At 48.4% G+C, this 18,014-nt stretch overlaps 1 protein-coding gene across 1 annotated transcript; it reads right to left on the bottom strand.

The window, feature by feature from the left end:
• Window positions 1–166: 166 nt before the first annotated feature.
• ASXL1 (ASXL transcriptional regulator 1) lies at window positions 167–18,008 on the bottom strand. Its single transcript, XM_039719202.1, has 12 exons — window positions 14,114–18,008; window positions 13,586–13,668; window positions 10,421–10,529; window positions 9,219–9,339; window positions 9,050–9,144; window positions 8,620–8,713; window positions 8,197–8,349; window positions 7,639–7,802; window positions 7,456–7,552; window positions 6,916–7,021; window positions 5,700–6,315; window positions 167–4,989 (listed from the first exon to the last, which is right to left on the bottom strand). Exons 2-12 carry the CDS (start codon window positions 13,639–13,641, stop codon window positions 2,119–2,121), a joined length of 4,482 nt encoding a protein of 1,493 aa, XP_039575136.1. The 5' UTR covers window positions 13,642–13,668; window positions 14,114–18,008; the 3' UTR covers window positions 167–2,118.
• Window positions 18,009–18,014: the final 6 nt, after the last annotated feature.

Here is an 18,014-nt window from a genome sequence, read left to right as displayed (position 1 = left end):
CCAAGTGCATAAAACCAGATTTAACAAAGCCAAGCAGCAACACAGCCCCTCCCCACAGCGACTTGAGCAGAGCTCTGGAACAGCTGCAGTTAAAAGGGAGGAAAGGAAAAGCCACATTGCCTTAGAATGGAGGAGGATTTCAGAGAAAGGACTGCAACCACACAAGCAGATTTTACAGTGTTTATTTTTCCAATAGCACAAGGGACAGACACGAGCAGGCCCCCCCGAGGGCTCTGCCCCCCAGACCAGTCCGAGCTGAACACTGCAGTGGCCCCCAGGAGGCAGAGCCAGCCCCCTGCTCCACTCCCCATCTTTGGTAAGCAGGTTCCACACCTCTGCTCGCCCCCAGGGGCACCGCAGCCCTGCCCAGGCCGGGGTGCACCGGGCTCTCACTCTCGTGGGATGAGGCTGGTGGATGCATTGAGGATAAAAAACATCTCAGGGACTGAACTTGCTCCACCCCTCACGATTGTGGCTGAAAGAGGAACTTGCACGGCTGAAAGAAAGTGCATGGTGAAGGGAGGTAGGATGGAGCTGGAAAAGGGACAAGAAGAAAAAAATGAAAATAAACTCCCTAAAATTCTTGCTACTGCCCGCTTGAATAAGCCAGCGGCTTCTCCCCCTCACTGAAGCAATTAACTCTTGATTAGGAATTGCTCCAAAGAGGAAGAGAATTGCAGTTTTGCTCTCCCTCTCTGGATGCACATGGATGTTCATTCACCTCCTTGCAGTGCAGGTACAGCCATGCCCTGGGAGCTCAGGTGCAGCAACAACTGGCAAGAGCTACAATGAGCAACCGGGGAGTGAGCTCGGCTCAGCAAATCCCACCTGGTCATCCTGAGCCTGCTCAGCACAGTCCACCCGGGCACCTCGGGCACGGGGAGGCTGCTGGAACCAACCCCAGTGTGGTGAGCCTCACGTCAGGCAAGACGGAATACAGTGGCTCTGACAATAACTAACACCACTTTAATGCAATACTGCTGTAGAGCCTGGAAATCCAAGGAAAAAAAAAGACCCCTTTATGCTCTATGTACATTACATCCATTTACAGAGTTGGCCAGTACTGTGTACAACATATAAATATATGATCAAACAGATGCAGAGAGGATACTTACAGGAGCCAAATAACTCACTTTATACATCCAATAATGAAAATATATAAAAAAAGGAAAATAAAAAAGAGGAAAGAACACTGCTTTAAATGTTAGGTGATGGTCACACAGATGCACAGCTTGATGCTCGCAGGTGCTCAGCTGCTGTGGGCTTTCAGGTCCTCACCACAAAGCTGCAGTGCAGAGCTCACTGACCCTATCACTGAGCTCCAGGGAACCTCCAGTGTTCCACAGCAGTTTGTGGAAGTTGGCCAAAGGAGGCAGGCACAGCTGCTGGGCCAGTTCAGCCAGGAACAGTTCCCTGGCCACACAGCTTCCTGCAGGCCAGCAGAAGGCATTTGCTTGGCACTTGCCCCGAAATTTTTTTCCTCTTCTTGCATCCTCCACGTGGGTTCCATGTGGCACATGGTGGGCTGTACACAGCTCCAGAACCACCTGCAGAGCACATCCCTGGGCACCACATCCTGCTGCAGCATCCAAAGACTGCGTGGAACCATCCCTGCAGGGCAGCTCTTCTGCTTACCCTCACTGCACAGCAGCACTTCCCACACAAACCGGGAATGGAGATGGCAGAAGGGGAGAGTGGAAGACTGTAGGGCCTCACCTTGCGCAGCCCTGAAATAGCAATCACCATCTTCCAGGTCCTTTGGATGTAAGGATTTCCTCCACAGAAGGTCCAGGGATTGCCACAGCGAACGGCCTCTCCCCCGGCGTCAGCCTCGGTGCAACACCAGAGCACAGCTGGAATTTCCATGGTGCAGGAAGCAGCAGGATCGCTGCCATGGGACACAGCCCACCCAGAGCAGGGTGTCCCCATCAGCAGGAATGAGCTCTGCACTGTCGACCTCCGTGGGAAGGCAGCTCAACGTTCCTCACCAAAACAAAGTGTAACAGCGTTTCTACTATGAACAGAGAGTACTTTGTGTACTTTGTGTACAGGCGTTAGGATCAGTCGTTATCAAAATACACACACTGAATATACAACCTGTCCCATGGCCATAATTTATTATCTCACCACAAGGCACAATACACAGAGCTTAGAGGGTCCTATACAGTCGTCGTGGCAGAAGGCGCCGCAGCCTTTGCACATGATCATGGCTTTGAGGCTGCACGAGCACTGGAACGAGATCTCGTCGACGCTGCTGCTGTCAGCAAACATCTGCACAGCCAGGGCCGTGTTCCGGCTCGCAGCAAAGTTCGCTTTGTGGGTGAGCTGCACCACGCTCCCAGCAAGGCCTCGGGGGAAAGCCGGAGCGTTGGATGAATAATTAAAGCTGGTGGAATTAAGCTGCAGCTTTGAAAGCTTCCCATAAAACGCCTGCTTGATATTGAGCTGAGAGGGGATGGATGAAGGCTCCAAAGGGTGACACTGTCCTTTTCCTGGATCCCTTGAAAACTTAAAGAAGGGCCAGTCCATGACCAGTGGCTCTCTCTGTGCGTGCCCGGCCAGTTCTGTGGGCTGCTGGGCCACATCCCCCCGGTTCTCTGCATTACTCTTGGCTGGGCTGCCACACACCAGCACCTTCTCGCTTCTGATCCCTCCAGGGGTGCTGCTGTGATGCTTTGAAGTCCATTCCTCCCTGGCAGCTGGGATTCCTTCTCCCAGTGCACAGCCCTTGTCCAAGGGAATCTGTTTGCCAGGGGAAAAGGTTTCCATGGCTGAACTGTGTTCCAAAGCCCTGGAGTGATGCAGCCTCACGCTGGGGCTGGAAGGAAAACCAGAACCAAAGAGCTTTTTGCCTTGAACCCCACCATAATTTTTATTGACTAATGCACCTCCTGTCTGGTTTGGTCCAAGAGAAGTTACACCTGGAGATAAAAACCGAGGCTCTGTAGGGGCATTCAGCTTCTCTGGGCTTTTACTTGCTGTGACACTTGCTAACGGGTTGTGCTGTGGCATCCGGTGGACCTTGGGCATCTCCTTCTGCTCCTCAAAGCTACAGGAAGAAAATGTTCTTTCCCGAGGGTCTGCATCTTCAGACTTCAGAGAGGCACTTGCCACGTTTGCCAGTTGGTCCTGGCAGCTTAAAGTCGAACCAACTTTGGAATGTTTTTCTGGGACAGCCTGATCCTCTGCACCCTCTGCTCTAGGCAATGCTGCTCCTGATCCACAGGTTTTTTCCTGAGGATCTACAGAAGATCTCACTGAGCAAACATCATCGCTCCTGCTTTGGGCACTCGTCTTTATTCCTACATCTGGAGAAGATTCTTTGCCAAAACAGTGACCACTGCTTCTGTCCAGCTGCAGGGAGAGGCTTTCTGACTGCTTCTGCAGCACTGGCTGTGCAATTTCCAGCTTGATGTTGACGTGAGACACTGGGAGAACTTCTTCCAGTGGAAGCTTCCCCTTCAGCAACTGCATCACCAGAGGGTTGTTGGTCTCGATGGAGGACATGGGCCGGGCAGAGCTGGCCGGGCGCTCGGCTTTCTGGGGTCCCCACCTCTGAGCTGGGGGTGCAGCCAAGTCCCCAGAACAGGCCAGACTCTCTGTCTCCACAGACAATTTTGACCTAATCCCATTGCGCTTCTCACTGCTGCTGTGACAGGAAGAGCTTTTCTCAGCCATCTCCCTACAGCTGACACTTCTGAAACACATCTCCACCTCCACATTCTCATCAGCCATGTCCCCTTCCCAGTCGGAAGCAGTGTCTGTTGTTTCACTGTGTGTACTCTGTATTTCTTCATCTCCACTTCTCTTCAACTCCTGAGTCTCTCCCAGGGGCTGATGTGCATTTTCTGGTTCGGTTCTGGGGCACCTCTCCTGTGGCTGCAGGAGTTTTTCAGAGGTATCTATCCTATTCTGAGAAATAAAGTCACCATGCACAGAGGGCTGCAGAAGAGCCTCTGCCTTTTGCTCCTCATTACTCAGTTTGCCATCACTGCCTTTCTCTGCCTGCATGTGTGCAGCATCACACACCGCGGGGATCGCTTTCTTCACTCCAACAGTCACTGTTTTGGAGCTATTATCAGCAACACATTTTTCCAGAAATGTTTGGGAGTTGTTATATCTAAAACCAGACACCTTTTCGGGATCATGGCGTTCTGTGACACTCGATGACAATTCTGGTGGAAAAGGACAACTGGAGGAACTTTGCTTTACATCAGAAGCATAATCCAGCTGTATGGTGGGAGCACCAACATCTCCGAGTTCCACCACAGCCCTGTGTCCCGTGGGACTGACCCCAGCTCCCTGCCCCCCAGAACACGACAGATTGGTCACCACAGGAACCACACATCCCAGCTTTGTGCTGTCCTGTGATGCAGCACAAGACGGGAGCTCTGTCCTTGGGTCATGGAGGAGCTGCTCAGGACTCTCCTCCTGCCTCTCAGGAGTTGCACTGTCCAAGGATGACACAGTCAGAGAACCACAGAACGGTCTCCTGGGTGACCCATCACCAGGCTGAGTGTCCCCTGACCCCGTGGCACAGCCCAGAACGCTGCTCCTTTTGCTTTTTGAGGAAGAGTGATCTTGTCTGGAAGAGAGGCAGGAATTCACGCTGGCCTCCTGAGCAGCCCCTTTGGAGTCAGCCTTGCCCCCGCTCAGATGAACAGACAGCTGTAGTTGTGCTCGCTGTAGATCTGACGCACGCTTTCCGTGAGCTCTCTTGGATCTCCTGTGCTGGGAACGGCCGCTGGATTCTCCTCCACCGCCTCCTTCATCGGAGCCTCTCCCCCCACCAGGGCCACCCCCTCCTCCGATGGCGGCGGCTTCGCGCTGGGCTCGGGCTTGCAGAGCACGGGCCTTAATGTCTGCGAGGGTGCGGGCCCCGGGGCGGCCCCGGCCGGAGGGCTCCGTGCTGGGGATGATCCGGGGGCAGATCTGGTAAGTGGGCTGACCTTTAACCACCCAGGGTGGTTTAATACGTGAAAGTTGAATCTGAAAGAAAGGGAAAAGAGGTGAGTTCTAACACTGCCCATCTCCAGTGAAATGTGTTTTACTGGCAACTGCGCATCGCAATTTTTAGTACAAAATTCAACAAAAATTTCAACTTAGAAACTAATTTGGGCAGAGAAGCAGCATGGTCCTACAACCTCGGCTGTGTGATCTTTGAAGCTCAGTTCACACAAGTATTGTTTTATCAGAGCCTGCAGGCAAATAGGAAATAAGTTATTTATATTCACGTGTTCAGAGATCAAACTGCTCTTCTCTGCACCAGGATGACTGCACTGAAGCTACCAAAATGGGTATCCTAGTCAAAATGGAAAAGTCAGGAGGAACACTGAGATTCTGTCCAAAAGCAAAGGAAAAGAACTCAGAAACTACACAGGATAAAGAACACAATTTCAAGGTCTTTTGCAGTCAGTCAGCTCATTTCAGGCAGTGTTTCTGTAGCCACAGAAATGCAAATGAAGGGAGTAAGTCAAGGTTACCCTGTGCTCTTGTGCAAAGACCTTGGGATGATTTTCCATTCTTTGCCTGTCTAAATACGACAGCAAACCGTGGCAGTCAGAGGCACTTCACCAGCTCTACCAATGAAACCCTTCGACTCCTTCCCTTAAGATGGCAACACTTGACATTTTAATAATGTTTTGATACTACTGAGCACGGCAGCCCTGAGATACAGCAGCTCTAAAGCTCTTTCTTACCCGGATGGGTGGGACTTTGGGCTCCTCTTTAGTAGGCTGTGGCTTTTCTGGGTGAACACTTTCAATTGTGTTACGAAAGGACTGACGATCTTCAAGCCGGGGCTTCTTTTCGGGGAAGGACGCAGAGGCAGCCTCCTCAAAGCTTTTTCTCTTCTGCTCCTTGGACTCCTGAGCAGAGTTCTCCTGGGGCAAACTGGGAATTCTGCTGGTAGCTGCCAATGATGGATCTTCTGATTTGCTGTTTGATTTGGAAGTCTCTGGAGAGAGGTGCAGTTCGGTACTCTCTGCCTTCAATCCTGCAGCCGAGGGGCTGGTCAGATCATCTTTCTTCAGGTCTGTCTCAGGCTTTGGCTCTTTATGCAGTGAGGGATCTGGCCCCACGGGAGCAGGCTCCTTGGGAGTCTCCGTGTGCTCAGGTTCCCTCAGTCTGTACAGGCTCCTCCTGGCCCGGCACCGCAGGTCGGCCCGGGAGCGCTTCCGGAAGCGCCCGTCCCTCTGGCGCGTGGCCGGCCCACGTGGCAGCCTTGCTTCTCCTTTCACAGACAGCTCTGTCCTGTTCTCAGCGTCCTCCTGCACTGAATTCTGTGCCTGGGATTCTTCCTGGGTTAAGCCCAACCTATAAGACAAACACAAAAGCCAGCTAAAAGGTAAAGTTCACCCCAATTTCAGTGTTACTGAATACTGCCAGCACAGGCAGAGAATCATCAAAGCCTCATTAACTCATCCTGCAAGGGGAGAACCCACACATTCTACATTGCTATCACATGGAATGAGAAAAAAAAACCCAAAAATTTGTGATGGAAAATACCATCAACTTTTCTTGGAAACAGAAGAGATGGGCTTGCTATCACATGGAATGAGAAAAAAACCCCAAAAATTTGTGATGGAAAATACCATCAACTTTTCTTGGAAACAGAAGAGATGGGCTTGCTATCACATGGAATGAGAAAAAAACCCCAAAAATTTGTGATGGAAAATACCATCAACTTTTCTTGGAAACAGAAGAGATGGGCTACAAAATTCTGCTGAACCCAGCCAATTCCACTGGATTTGGAAAATCCAGTTCCAGGATTTTCCCAGAACAACAGCTGGAACAATTCACCCCACAACCCCTGTTTTTCAAGGAGTTTATGCTACATCTGCTCAGGTAAACAGAAACACTCTGCCACCTACACAAACACGGATAAAGCAGGATAGACATGGTAAAATTTCTCACTTTTGCCCATAGTAGTCCTCGAAGAACTTCTCTTTCCATTGCTCCACTCTCTTTTCCTTTTCCATCTCCTGCCGGATTCGAACTTGCATCTCGTGCGTGAATTCACCTACATGGAAGCAAGAGACTGGAATTCAGTTCCAAACAAAACTCATTCTGCAAATGCAACCTAATGTTTGAACTGTACAGCAGCTAAATATATGAAAGATAGACCTGCTGTTAACACCCTCCTCCCCATCCCACTCTGGATCCACATGCTGCCTATGGCTTCAGGAAAAATCATGTTTTAACAGACAGGCCACCTTTTAAGGAAAAATAAGTCTGGCACTACTTTACACCTTTAGCACTTAATGCTGAAGGTCCCATGGTACCAAAAGAAATAGTATCTTTGATTAAAAAAAAAAAAAAGAAAAAAAGAAAAAGCTGGGGGCAACATACAGAAAAGCTGGACTAAGTGCCCACTCATTAACTGCAAAAGAAAACCAAAAATCCTGCAAAATGAGCAGCTATTCCCCAGGCACTCAGGAAAGCAAAGGCACTCACCATCAGCGAGCCGCTCCCTCCAGCTCTGTGCAGCGTGGGTGAAGAACTCGTTGTTCAGAGCGCTGCCACTGAGGCGCATCAGCCCGTCAGCCCCCACCTAGCAGGACAAACAGAACACATCTGCTCCAGCTGTTCCACACTGGAGAGGCGATCAGGGAAGGGAAAACACCTGAGTGCTCATACCTGTCTATCGACTTCAGGCAGCAGGTAAAGCAGCTGCTGCTGGAAGTGTGACGGAAGCGCGTTAAAGGTCCTGGAGTTGATCAGCGCTCGCAGGTTTGTGTTGACAAGGATGGAGCCTGGGGTTTCAAAGTCAATATCCTCACCCCTGTTCCGTTTCATTTGTCCTGGAGTTTAAGGACAGGCAAAATTAACGTTGTTGTACAGAAGTATTTCAGCATTATGGGCTGAAATTTATGTCAAATTGCAATAACAAAAGGAGCAAGAGAGATGATAAAGATTGCAGTATTTGAGTGTGAAGAATGACTCTCCAGCGCAGTAATTAACAAACACACATCTGGAATTCTGACATGAGGTCACAGTTCTGACATATTCCGGTATGATTCTCAATGCTGCTCTTCAGACCAGGCAAACTTTTAAACAATTCTATCACTAACACTCAAAAGTGGAAAGCCTGGCTTGTGACCTCATGTCATCAAATGCCTCCTGGTGCTCTTTTCTCAGATACATGTGGACTCCACCATCACCAATTATTCTTCTGCCTTTCCCAGGAGCACGTACCAGCTGTGGGCTTTCGGATGCCCCTCAGCAGCTGAGGAGGATCCCTGTTTATCTCTGTCCTACTGCGCAGGCTGGTTTTGCACAGGGCCAAGGAGCTGCTGCTGCTGCTGGATGTGCTGCTGCTCTCCCCGTCAGCGTGCCTTCCTGTGAAGCCTAAATGCAAAACAACATCATAAAAATATGCAAAGAACAATCAAAGCCCAACTGGGAGAGTGGTTTATCATACAGGAATTCTCTGTTACTAACAAATCTGCTATTACAGGGTATTGCCCAGGTACCAACCATTTTGAGTGAATTAAACACACACAACTCTGCAGTCTCACTCATTCTCAGAGGTGTTACAGAAATCCTCAGGCAAACACTGATGACTGGGGACTGTCAGAGATCTGTGAGGTCATTAGGACCCCCCAAAGCCATGCTCACCCGAGGCAGACTCCATGTGTGCCCCGTTTACTTTCAGTGGGGTTAACACCACCCGTGGCAGCATCACACCTGTCTTTTTCTTCTGTTTGGTTGTCTGCAGACCAGAGAGAAACCAAAAACAAAACAAAGGAATGAAGGCATTATGGAAGAGTATAATAATCTTCTAAGCAGCATGCTCCTCAGTTAAAGAGCTGCCTGGCTCCTCCTAGCTGAATCTTCAGGCAACACTACATTTAGGACTAGCAGAGAATTCAAAATTGTCTTCCCATACATGATCCCTCACCATCCTGCCACTTCTTGCCCAAGGAGACAGACCCATAACTATCTCTGAGGCAGTTATGCACAAATAGTCCCTGTCATACCACCCCAATAGTAATGGAAGCTCCCCTTGAGAGGCTTCATCCTTCCCATTAGTCCCACTTTCTCCTACCTGGGAAGCAGTTCTGTAGCCCTCCCTGGTAGCAGGTCCCTTGCTCTGAGATTCAGTGGAACACGAGGCGTTAGAAGAAGTTTCATCAAGAGACACTGAAAGAGATGAGCCCTCAGTCAGACACAGAAGTAGGTCCTGGAGGTTAAGGTTAATGTCACCAGGCACTTACCATCGTTGTCACCACTCACAGTGCTGGCTTCATTGGACCCACAGCTTTCTGCATCTGCTGTGTCCTCCAGCTCCTCCCCTTCTGGCACTGACAGGTTCCGGGACCATTGCAAGGCATCTTTCTAGAGAGGGAACAGAACTGGGGTGGCTACAGCCCTCCCTCCCTCCCAAATCTACACCAATGAGATCAGACAGTTAACTGGATGTACTTTAACCTTCAATTCTTTTCCTATTTTAATCCCAGATGCAGAAAGGTATTTTAAAGCATATTTGGGCTCATAGCAGAATTGAAGTCAGCTAAACTAAGAGTACTTCATAGCCCCTTCCTAGACAAGTACATATCCAAAATACCAGGTTAATAATAATTAATTTAATAGAAAGGTTCATAATATGTCGTAGTTTTCTGTAAGTAATGAGTTCATATTAAAGAGGAGCAACTCACTATGAAAGAACAAGTAACATCAGAGTGGGCAAACACTAAGATAGCGAGCTTAGGAGATGTATTTCCTACTTGTACAATAAAAGCCATTTCAAAGCCATCTATTTTCAGCAAAATGTGTCAATTCAACAGGATTTTCTAACAGCAGAAAAAAGATGGAAATGAAATAGCTGAGATCTACCAAGTTGATATTTATCAAGGAATCCAACAGTACAAAACAATGCAAAAGAAAACCTCAGTAACAGAAACTTTTTCAATATTACTGGAACAATAAACTAAAAATAAAAAAGTATTCCAGAGAGATTTTAAGATCTGAGGAAAATACTGATGTAAAATAACACGGAATCACGGAAAGTAGTGGAACACAGAACAAGCAGCCAGAAGAATGAATATACATTTTCCTATCAAGATTTTACTTGTCGCTACAAGCTCTTGGACCAGTTCCTTGGTTGGCTGTTTTCCCTTGTGGCTGGCAGCAAGGGAGTGCACAGATCTGTTCTGATGAACAGCCACCTGAGCTGGACACCAGCTACTGCAGTAAGAGGATTCAAGAAATAACAGTTGGGTTTTTTTAAAATAATTTATCATAGATGGCTGAATACAATTGAATGGTGCAAGCTCCAAGGAAATCATGAATTGCAGACCCTCTCTCACAGGATGATCTCACTGCTCATGATGCTCAGTGACAGGGTAACACTCAGCCCTGCACAAGGAGCAGAACTCACCCCCTGAGCCCTCAGCTGGGAGCGGAGCTCAGCGTTTACCTTGAGTGTGAAAAGGCTGATGCGTCCGGGCAGTTTGTAGAAGAGCCCATCCCCTCCCCGGGAATTGGAGTGCAGCATGGCGTTCAGGCAGGCCAGGGGAGATGTGCCACTGCAACACAGACAGAGAAAGGACAGAGTTTAGGAAACAGATCATCAAGAAAACAGCCTGAAAATCTGGTTAAATGGGCATCCTTTAGCTGATGAGGGGAACAGAGGTGATGCTGTTAACTTTATGGGACAGGCACTTCAGTCAGAACAGTGTCACTGGTTTCATTCTGACCTGTACGTCAGCCTTGCACATCACAGCAAACAGTAAATATGACGCCAATTTTAAAGCTATCCTTGTCTGTTTTTAGACATTTCTAACTTTTATTACCTGTTTCCTCCCCTCCTCTCCTGGAATCCTTCAGTGCTGGAAATCCCCCAGATTTATTTAGCAGTAGAAAAATGTAACAAACTGTAGAGACACATGTTACTGGAATGTCTCCCTGATAAGTCACTGATCAAACTACTTGAGCAGAGCTCAAAGGCTCTGATGCTCTCATTTGTTAATTCCTAAATAACTCCCTGGTTAAAGCCCCATCCTACACTCACACTGCTGGAACTGCTGTGCCACCTAATATGGTGTTTTCCAGTAAGTCCCACATGTACGGGCAGAAAGTTGTCTGGAAGACACATTACAGCACTATTGACTGCATTCCTACTAAAAGTGAAACTGAAAACTGGACTGAGATAAAACATTTCAAAGAAAATCATTGTCAAATTGAAAACACAGAATTTCTGTTTCCACCCTGTACGTGCTTGGGTTTTGGACATTTCTTCACATGCCTCAGCAACAGGCAAAGTTACCCTGTATCACTTTCAGATCATGTGAACAAAATTTCCAGCCTTCGGTCCTGTTAGACAGTGTTTTCCCCTCTGTGTTTACCAGACGCTCCAAGCACACCCACCAGCCACAGAGCTCTCTTAAAACAGCAAACTAAGTAATTTTCCCCAAAACAAGAAAAAAACCAAGCAGTTAAAACTCTACCAGGAGCTAAACTCAGCATGGTACCGGGTACTGGCTCATGGGAATGTCAGTGCCTGGTATGGAACACAGCCCTCCCAGCAGAGCAGCGTGACCCCCCAGCCAGGGAGCCCCACCTCAGAATTGATTCAGAAGGAAAAACATCTCAAGGCACTGAGCTATTTCCTTCAGGAAATGGAGTTTCAGGAAGAGCTTCTATACAAGCACCAGCAAAGTCTGCTGCACGGTCAGCCAGGCAGGCTCACTGCCTTTATTCTGCAAACAATCACGCTCTGAAGAAAACAATCTTTTCTTAAAGCAGAGAATTAATGGCCAGGGAGGAAAAGCAGATATCCCAAGGGAAACTATCGACCTTTAAAGGAATGAGTTAGGTTTGTGGGATTTAACATGACACATGTTCTGAAGTCTGGTCTTTACTTACACAGTGTGACAGGTCACTTGTAAGAACTGGGAAAGCACAGGATAATTTATGTGTGTGAAGAGCCCTGCTATTATCTTTGGCAGGGGACAGCCTGTGCACAGAGATCTTCAACTGCCTGCTTAGGTAACAGGACTTATGTGAGAGAGCTGTAGAAGATTGATTAAAGCAAAGCCCCTCTTATGAAGATTCTCATTAAAATCTGTCTGAATTCTACTGAAACCACAGCCCATATCCAAACCAGAGAAGATCTCAGAGAGCATCACAGAACCATGGAACAGTTTGGGTTGGAAGGGACTTTACAGGCCATCTTATTCCAAACCCCCTCCCCTGTGCAGGGACACCTTTCACCAGACCAGGTGGCTCCAAGCCCTGTCCAGCCTGGCCTCAGAGACTTCCAAGGCTGGAGTAGCCCCAGTTTCTCTGGGCAACTTGTGCCATGACCCCACCACCCTCACAGGGAAGAATTTCTTCCTAATATCCAATCTAAATCTACCCTCCTTCGGCTGAAGTCCATTGCCCCTTGTCCTACCACTACATGCCCCTGTGAAAAGTCCCTCCCCAGCCTTCTTTAAGCCCATGGAAGGTGGGTGTTCCAACAGTTCCAAATCTGATGCAGCAGCACACACCAGCCTCGTGCCTCTCCAAACAACAGCAGGTCCCCCACCCAACACCTCTGTACACGTCACTGATTTTCACTATTCAAAACACCCCAGCTGTTTCCTGATTTCACACAAACAAGGAGCAGAAACAAGCTAACATTTAAGTCCCAGAAGAAATCAGTTTACCTTCTGTAGTTGGGTAAAACACGGGTTCAGGAAATGCAAACACCACAGTGAAAAACAGTCCACGGAAACAAAGGGAGGCAGAAGCAAGACTAGAAACAGTCCTTGCATCTGGATTTGTCAGAAGTCCATCCCTGGACAGCAGCTTTTCGTGTCTCTGGTAGTCAAATTTCCCTTTTTTTTTTTTTTTTTTTGCCAGGCAGCAGTAACTGAGGCATTTGGACTATCACAGTTACCCACTTTCTTTGAGCTGCAAGACACTCTGTATTTCTACTACTGTCATGGAAACAGATGGAAGCTCACAGGAACTTAACCAAGGAAAGCAGTCTCCCACTTCTGCCCTTTTCAAGGCTTTGTATCAGGTTCTTTTCCACATGAAATCCACTCTGAGATGGGCATCTCCTCCTACAATGTGTCAAGAGCCACAGCCGTGTGATGTGAACTCTGTTCTCTTGGTGCTCAAGAATCTGAGCACAAGCCAGTGACACAGGGAAGACTGTCTCTTCTAAAACATAATGTCTGCTCTAGAAATGAAGCATCAGAGGTGATAAAACTTAAACTGTTCTCAAACTCGAGTCACAATAGCAGAAACTGCTGGGAGCTACTTATGTGAGAACCATGGGAGTGAGTGGTAAGTACAGCACAATGCAGGAGCCTGATCTGCAAGAGGCATTTACTTCACAATAGATGGAGGAAGGGACTCTGTATATTACCTAAAAATCCAAGAACATCTTCCAGTTATTATCAGTGAAAAAGAAACCCTCACAATCTGTATATAAATGTCTGTACTGTCATCTGAAATTACCAGGCTGAAAAGAGAAAAAGGGAAGCAAAGTGGGCTGGGGATGAGGCAGAACTGTATGAAGCAACACCAGCCTTCATACACTGCCTCCCCCATGCTGCACACTGGTTTAGACAAAATCATCAATACTAACCTCATTTCCTTTAGACCTTCAGCCTCTATGACCTGCAGAATCTGTTTAGGGGTCATAGGAGCATCTGAGTAATTTTCCAGCACCTGAAAAGACAGAAAGAGCAAGTGTCATTACAGAATTGCCTCCTGCATTCCCAGAACTACTCCATCAGCTGTGGCCCAGACCCAGTAATGTGCCCCCTCAAACTTGATTCACCTGCAAAGACACACAGTAAAATTTCAGGCTACCTCAAGATCCTGGTGAACATGGGTCAAAGCCACAAAAGGCTTCACCCTCATCTCTTCCCCAACTAACTGAAATACAATCATGGAGGAGAAAAAGCAGCAGAATTTGGCCTTGACCCCACCCAATGGAAGCTTTACCAGACTTCACTATACAATAGATGGAGCTGCTGCCACATAAACCTTCCAAAGTGAACAGTGGTGACCTGTAACAATGTAAAACCTTTTCCTACCTCTCCACAAAGCATCCAGTGCTTTTTTTGTCACTAGAAGTATTACTGTGCAGCTATACAATCCAATACTGTACCTTCCTCAGATTACTGCATTCATTTCATCTTCACTCCATCCCAGGAAGGGAACCACAAGTTTAGAGTCAGAATTCGTGTCAGAGAAGGACAGAATTCAAAAAAGGACAAAAATCAGTAAAGGATTTGGGGAAAAAAAATTGGCTAGAGACACTAAAAAGGCTTAAGAGTGCTTGCCTTTGACATAAAATGAAGAAAATCAGGTATTAAAAGGCAACACAATAAATAACAACTCATCCTTTCATATATCATATCAAGAATAGAATTGTCACCTATATACAAAGTAAAGAGGTTATTACTTTATATTTTTTTTTAAGCCCGTGGAACTTACTGCTCCGAAATGTCTAGAAGCAAAAACTCAAGGATTCAAAGAGAGGACCGGACATTTCTGTGGCTAAGAAGATTATCCACATAAACAGGAAACAATGAGCAAAAATAAGCTGCAGTAGATGTAAACCACTCAGTTTCTTTGGGAGCAGATTACCCTACAGCTGCCGACCACGCGCCGGCTCCTGCGCCTTCCCGGCAGCAGACAGGGCTGCTCCTGGAATGCAAAGGCACCCAGCTCCACAGACCTGGGCACGAGCAGAAAGAGCCTGAGACAGGCACAGGCCATGGCCTGGAAAGCAGCAACAGGAATTCATTCAGGAACTTCTTCATAACCGTGGTCTGAATTCCCCCAGCATCGCGGTGCACAGCTCTGGTGTCATCTGTCCCCACGCTTCAGGAGTCAGCAACACGGCGCTGTCTCTCAGTCTGACTCGTGTGGGAAGCCAGAGGAAGGACCCAGACACCCCATTTCTACCAGTGACATCTAGAAGTGAGTCACTGCAGCAGCCACGCCAACGGGACGTGAGCAAAATCACCCCAAAGCTGTGCAGGCCAACGTTTGCACCTCAGACCATCTCCACCCTCCACAAGTAATGAAAAACCCAAGTGCAGTTCTGCACTTCAACTGGATGTTGTGGTATGGCTGGGCTGGATGGGGCTGGGAGCAGCCTGGACCAGTGGAAGCTGCCCCTGACTGTGGCAGGAGGCTGGAACAAGATGATCTTTAAAGGTCCTTCCAATCTGAACCTTGACTCTACAAATGGAATTCCTCTAATCATATCCACCCAGATTCCTGAAGCTCACAAGCTTCTGAGAATGAGGTAAGAACCTCATGGGGAAAAGAATTACAGAACTAACTTGAGTTAAAACCCAATGAAAACACAAGCAGTGTAAAGAAAAACCAAAGCAAGTGATGAGCCACATTCAGAGAGAGTAAACTAATTCAATTCCATACAGCTCCATCACACTTTTTCCTGCCTCCATAGGTTACAAGGTCTCCATGCCTCCCTCCTGAGCTGTCACCCCATCACTCAAAGGCTGCAGACAGCTGACATGGGGAAACTCATTGCTCCCGAGCCCAGCGAGATCTGCAAAATACAACACGTCTGTTCCAAAAAATCAGGGAATTATTCAAACCTCTCTCCAGTGACAGACACAGCAAGTGAAGTACGTGGCCTAAAACTGAGCACAAAGGAGCATTTACATACGGATAAAAGAATCTATGCTCAGGGGAACAATTTCCAATCAAGAGCTGTATTAAGTATACAGAGCACTTAATGGAAGAACTGGAGGAGAGGATCCTGCAAGCTTCAGACACCAAATCCCAGCCTCCAGCACTGCCCCTTCTATCCCTCCCCAGCCTGACACTCCCAGCACCACATCAGCCCTCCACCAGAGCTACAACTTCAGCACTGGCTATTTCTTACCCCCAAAACAGAATTTTCCCCCTTCCACTATTCACAGCAGTGGTAGCTGAGGATTCCTGTGCCCCTAATTATGGAAGTTTACATCACTTCCCCAATTTACTGGTCATCTAGCTCTGACAGCACTTGTGGGATCCTGCCATGGCTTTGGGCATCCAGATGAACCTTTAAAGTTTATTTTATGGAACGTGCAGAGTTTTAGCTCTGTAGGAGGAGCAACACTGAAGAACATTTTTGCCTGTGATTCTCAGAAACGTTGAGCAGAATACAAAATACACCAGCACACGTCAGAGAGGGAAATTAAAAGCATTTTGACAGGGAGCATGTGTAAGCCTAGTGTGAAATAAAGATCTATTTTTAGTGGATTTACAATCAGTCCTGCAAGCTGGAAGTGCAGCTACGCAACTGTAGGTCTCTTTAAGTGGATAATCTAGTATGAGATCCTTCTATTTCTGGTTCATCAATGGCTCTAAGATGCTGTTGAGGCTTAGACATCTCATGCACCCACCGTGCCCAAGGTCCTGGCCAGAAGACAGGTGAGAGGAACTGTGTGAAGAAATGCCTTCCCCACCACACAAGGGTGATGAGGTGTATTAGGTGACTGCTTCAGAGTCACAGTCTCATGTGCTGCTTTGGGCAGCCTATAAATACTGATTTTTTTTCACCTGTCAGAGCTCAGGATGCTTGAATGAGCTGACTGTGTGCAAGGTCACATAGCACAGCCTCTGCCCCCAGGGTCACCTGGCAGAAAAGCATCCCTGCCATCTGCAGTGACACACCTGGTTCAAAGAACCTGGATCCTAAGAAGAAATGCAGGATGGAGAATGAGACCACCAGGCTCCTGCTGGGAAGTTCCACAGTAGCTGCCTTGTGCCCTTCTCCAGTTTTTCAAGCAAAGCCACATGGGTCTAAAATATTATCATTTACACACAAAAGATGATGCAAGTTGCTGGAAGTCAGATGCTTGTCTGATTAGGTTTTCTTCTGGCAAGCAGTAAGAAAACACTCCAATAGCCAAAAAAATCTTACTCAGAAGCACCAAGAGTTATCCTGAACATCCTCAGTACAAGACACGAGCCTCACTGGACTCACCCACACTGTTCCTCCTGAATGTTTACATGCTTCAATGCATAACCTGGGCTGGCAAAACCAAAACAAACATACACAAGAGAAAAAAAAACAAGGAAAACCCACCCTCAAGCCCTATAAATCCACTTCTGCACAAGTCCAGGGGCTACACTGAAGGAACACAAGTATCCTCACAAGCTGTACACCACTGACAGGGCTGTGGGGAGGAACTGCAGGATCCATTCACATCCAAGCAGCTGGATCATCCTCACTCCATCCCTGGCACTGCTGTACCTGTGTCACTGGGTCACCAGGAGAGAGCCAGCTCCTTCCACCCAATGCCAGCCAGCCCAAACACCTCGGCAGGCAGCCCTTAAACCAAACCTCTGACTAGCTCCCTGAGAGACCCTGAAGTTATTTATGTTTTTTAGATTTCCTACTTCATAACTGGGGGTCAAGACAGATCCAGCTCAAAGGCTTCACAGATGGAGTCACCTTCCTCCCAGTGCAACGGTGCAATGGCAGTGGCACTGCCACAGACACCGCCGGAGCAGAGCTGGGCTTGGAAGTTGAAGCCTTCCACAAGGAGATTCTTTAAGACAAAAGGACTGAGACATCTCAACGGCCACGTCTCCTAAACCCAAAAGTGACCAAATACGGGCTGACTGAGGGATGTTCAGCGCAGCTGCTGCTCCAGCAGCCCAGCTCACTCCACCGGCCCTCGGGCGCACAGACGGACCCTGCACCCTCGGAAATTAAACCACAAACTTCTGACAGCGGCCGTGCCCTCTCGGGAGGCTCCGGTTCCTCCCCCGGGGCTTTAAAACCATCTGAAAGGAAGAGAACGAGCGGAACCGTCCCGGCACGCACGGAACCGCCGCGGGACCCCCGGGCCGCGCCCGGCGGGAGGCGGCGGAGGCCGCGGGGACCCCCGGGACCCCCGGCGGGGGCAGCTCGCCACCGAGGCGCGGGGGCCGCGCTCGCACCGCCCCGGGGCGCATCTCCCTCGCTGAGGCGGAAAAACAGCGGGGCGGGAGAGCCGGGCCACAGCGGCCGCGGGGGAGCCGCGGGACCGGGCGGG

The sequence above is a fragment of the Passer montanus genome, unplaced genomic scaffold, assembly GCF_014805655.1.
Source record: "Passer montanus isolate IOZ18808 unplaced genomic scaffold, ASM1480565v1 scaffold41, whole genome shotgun sequence".
In the NCBI taxonomy this organism is placed as follows: Eukaryota; Metazoa; Chordata; class Aves; order Passeriformes; family Passeridae; genus Passer; species Passer montanus.
The sequence above is the reverse complement of the archived record's forward strand: the minus strand, read 5'-3'. Positions and strand labels throughout refer to the sequence as shown.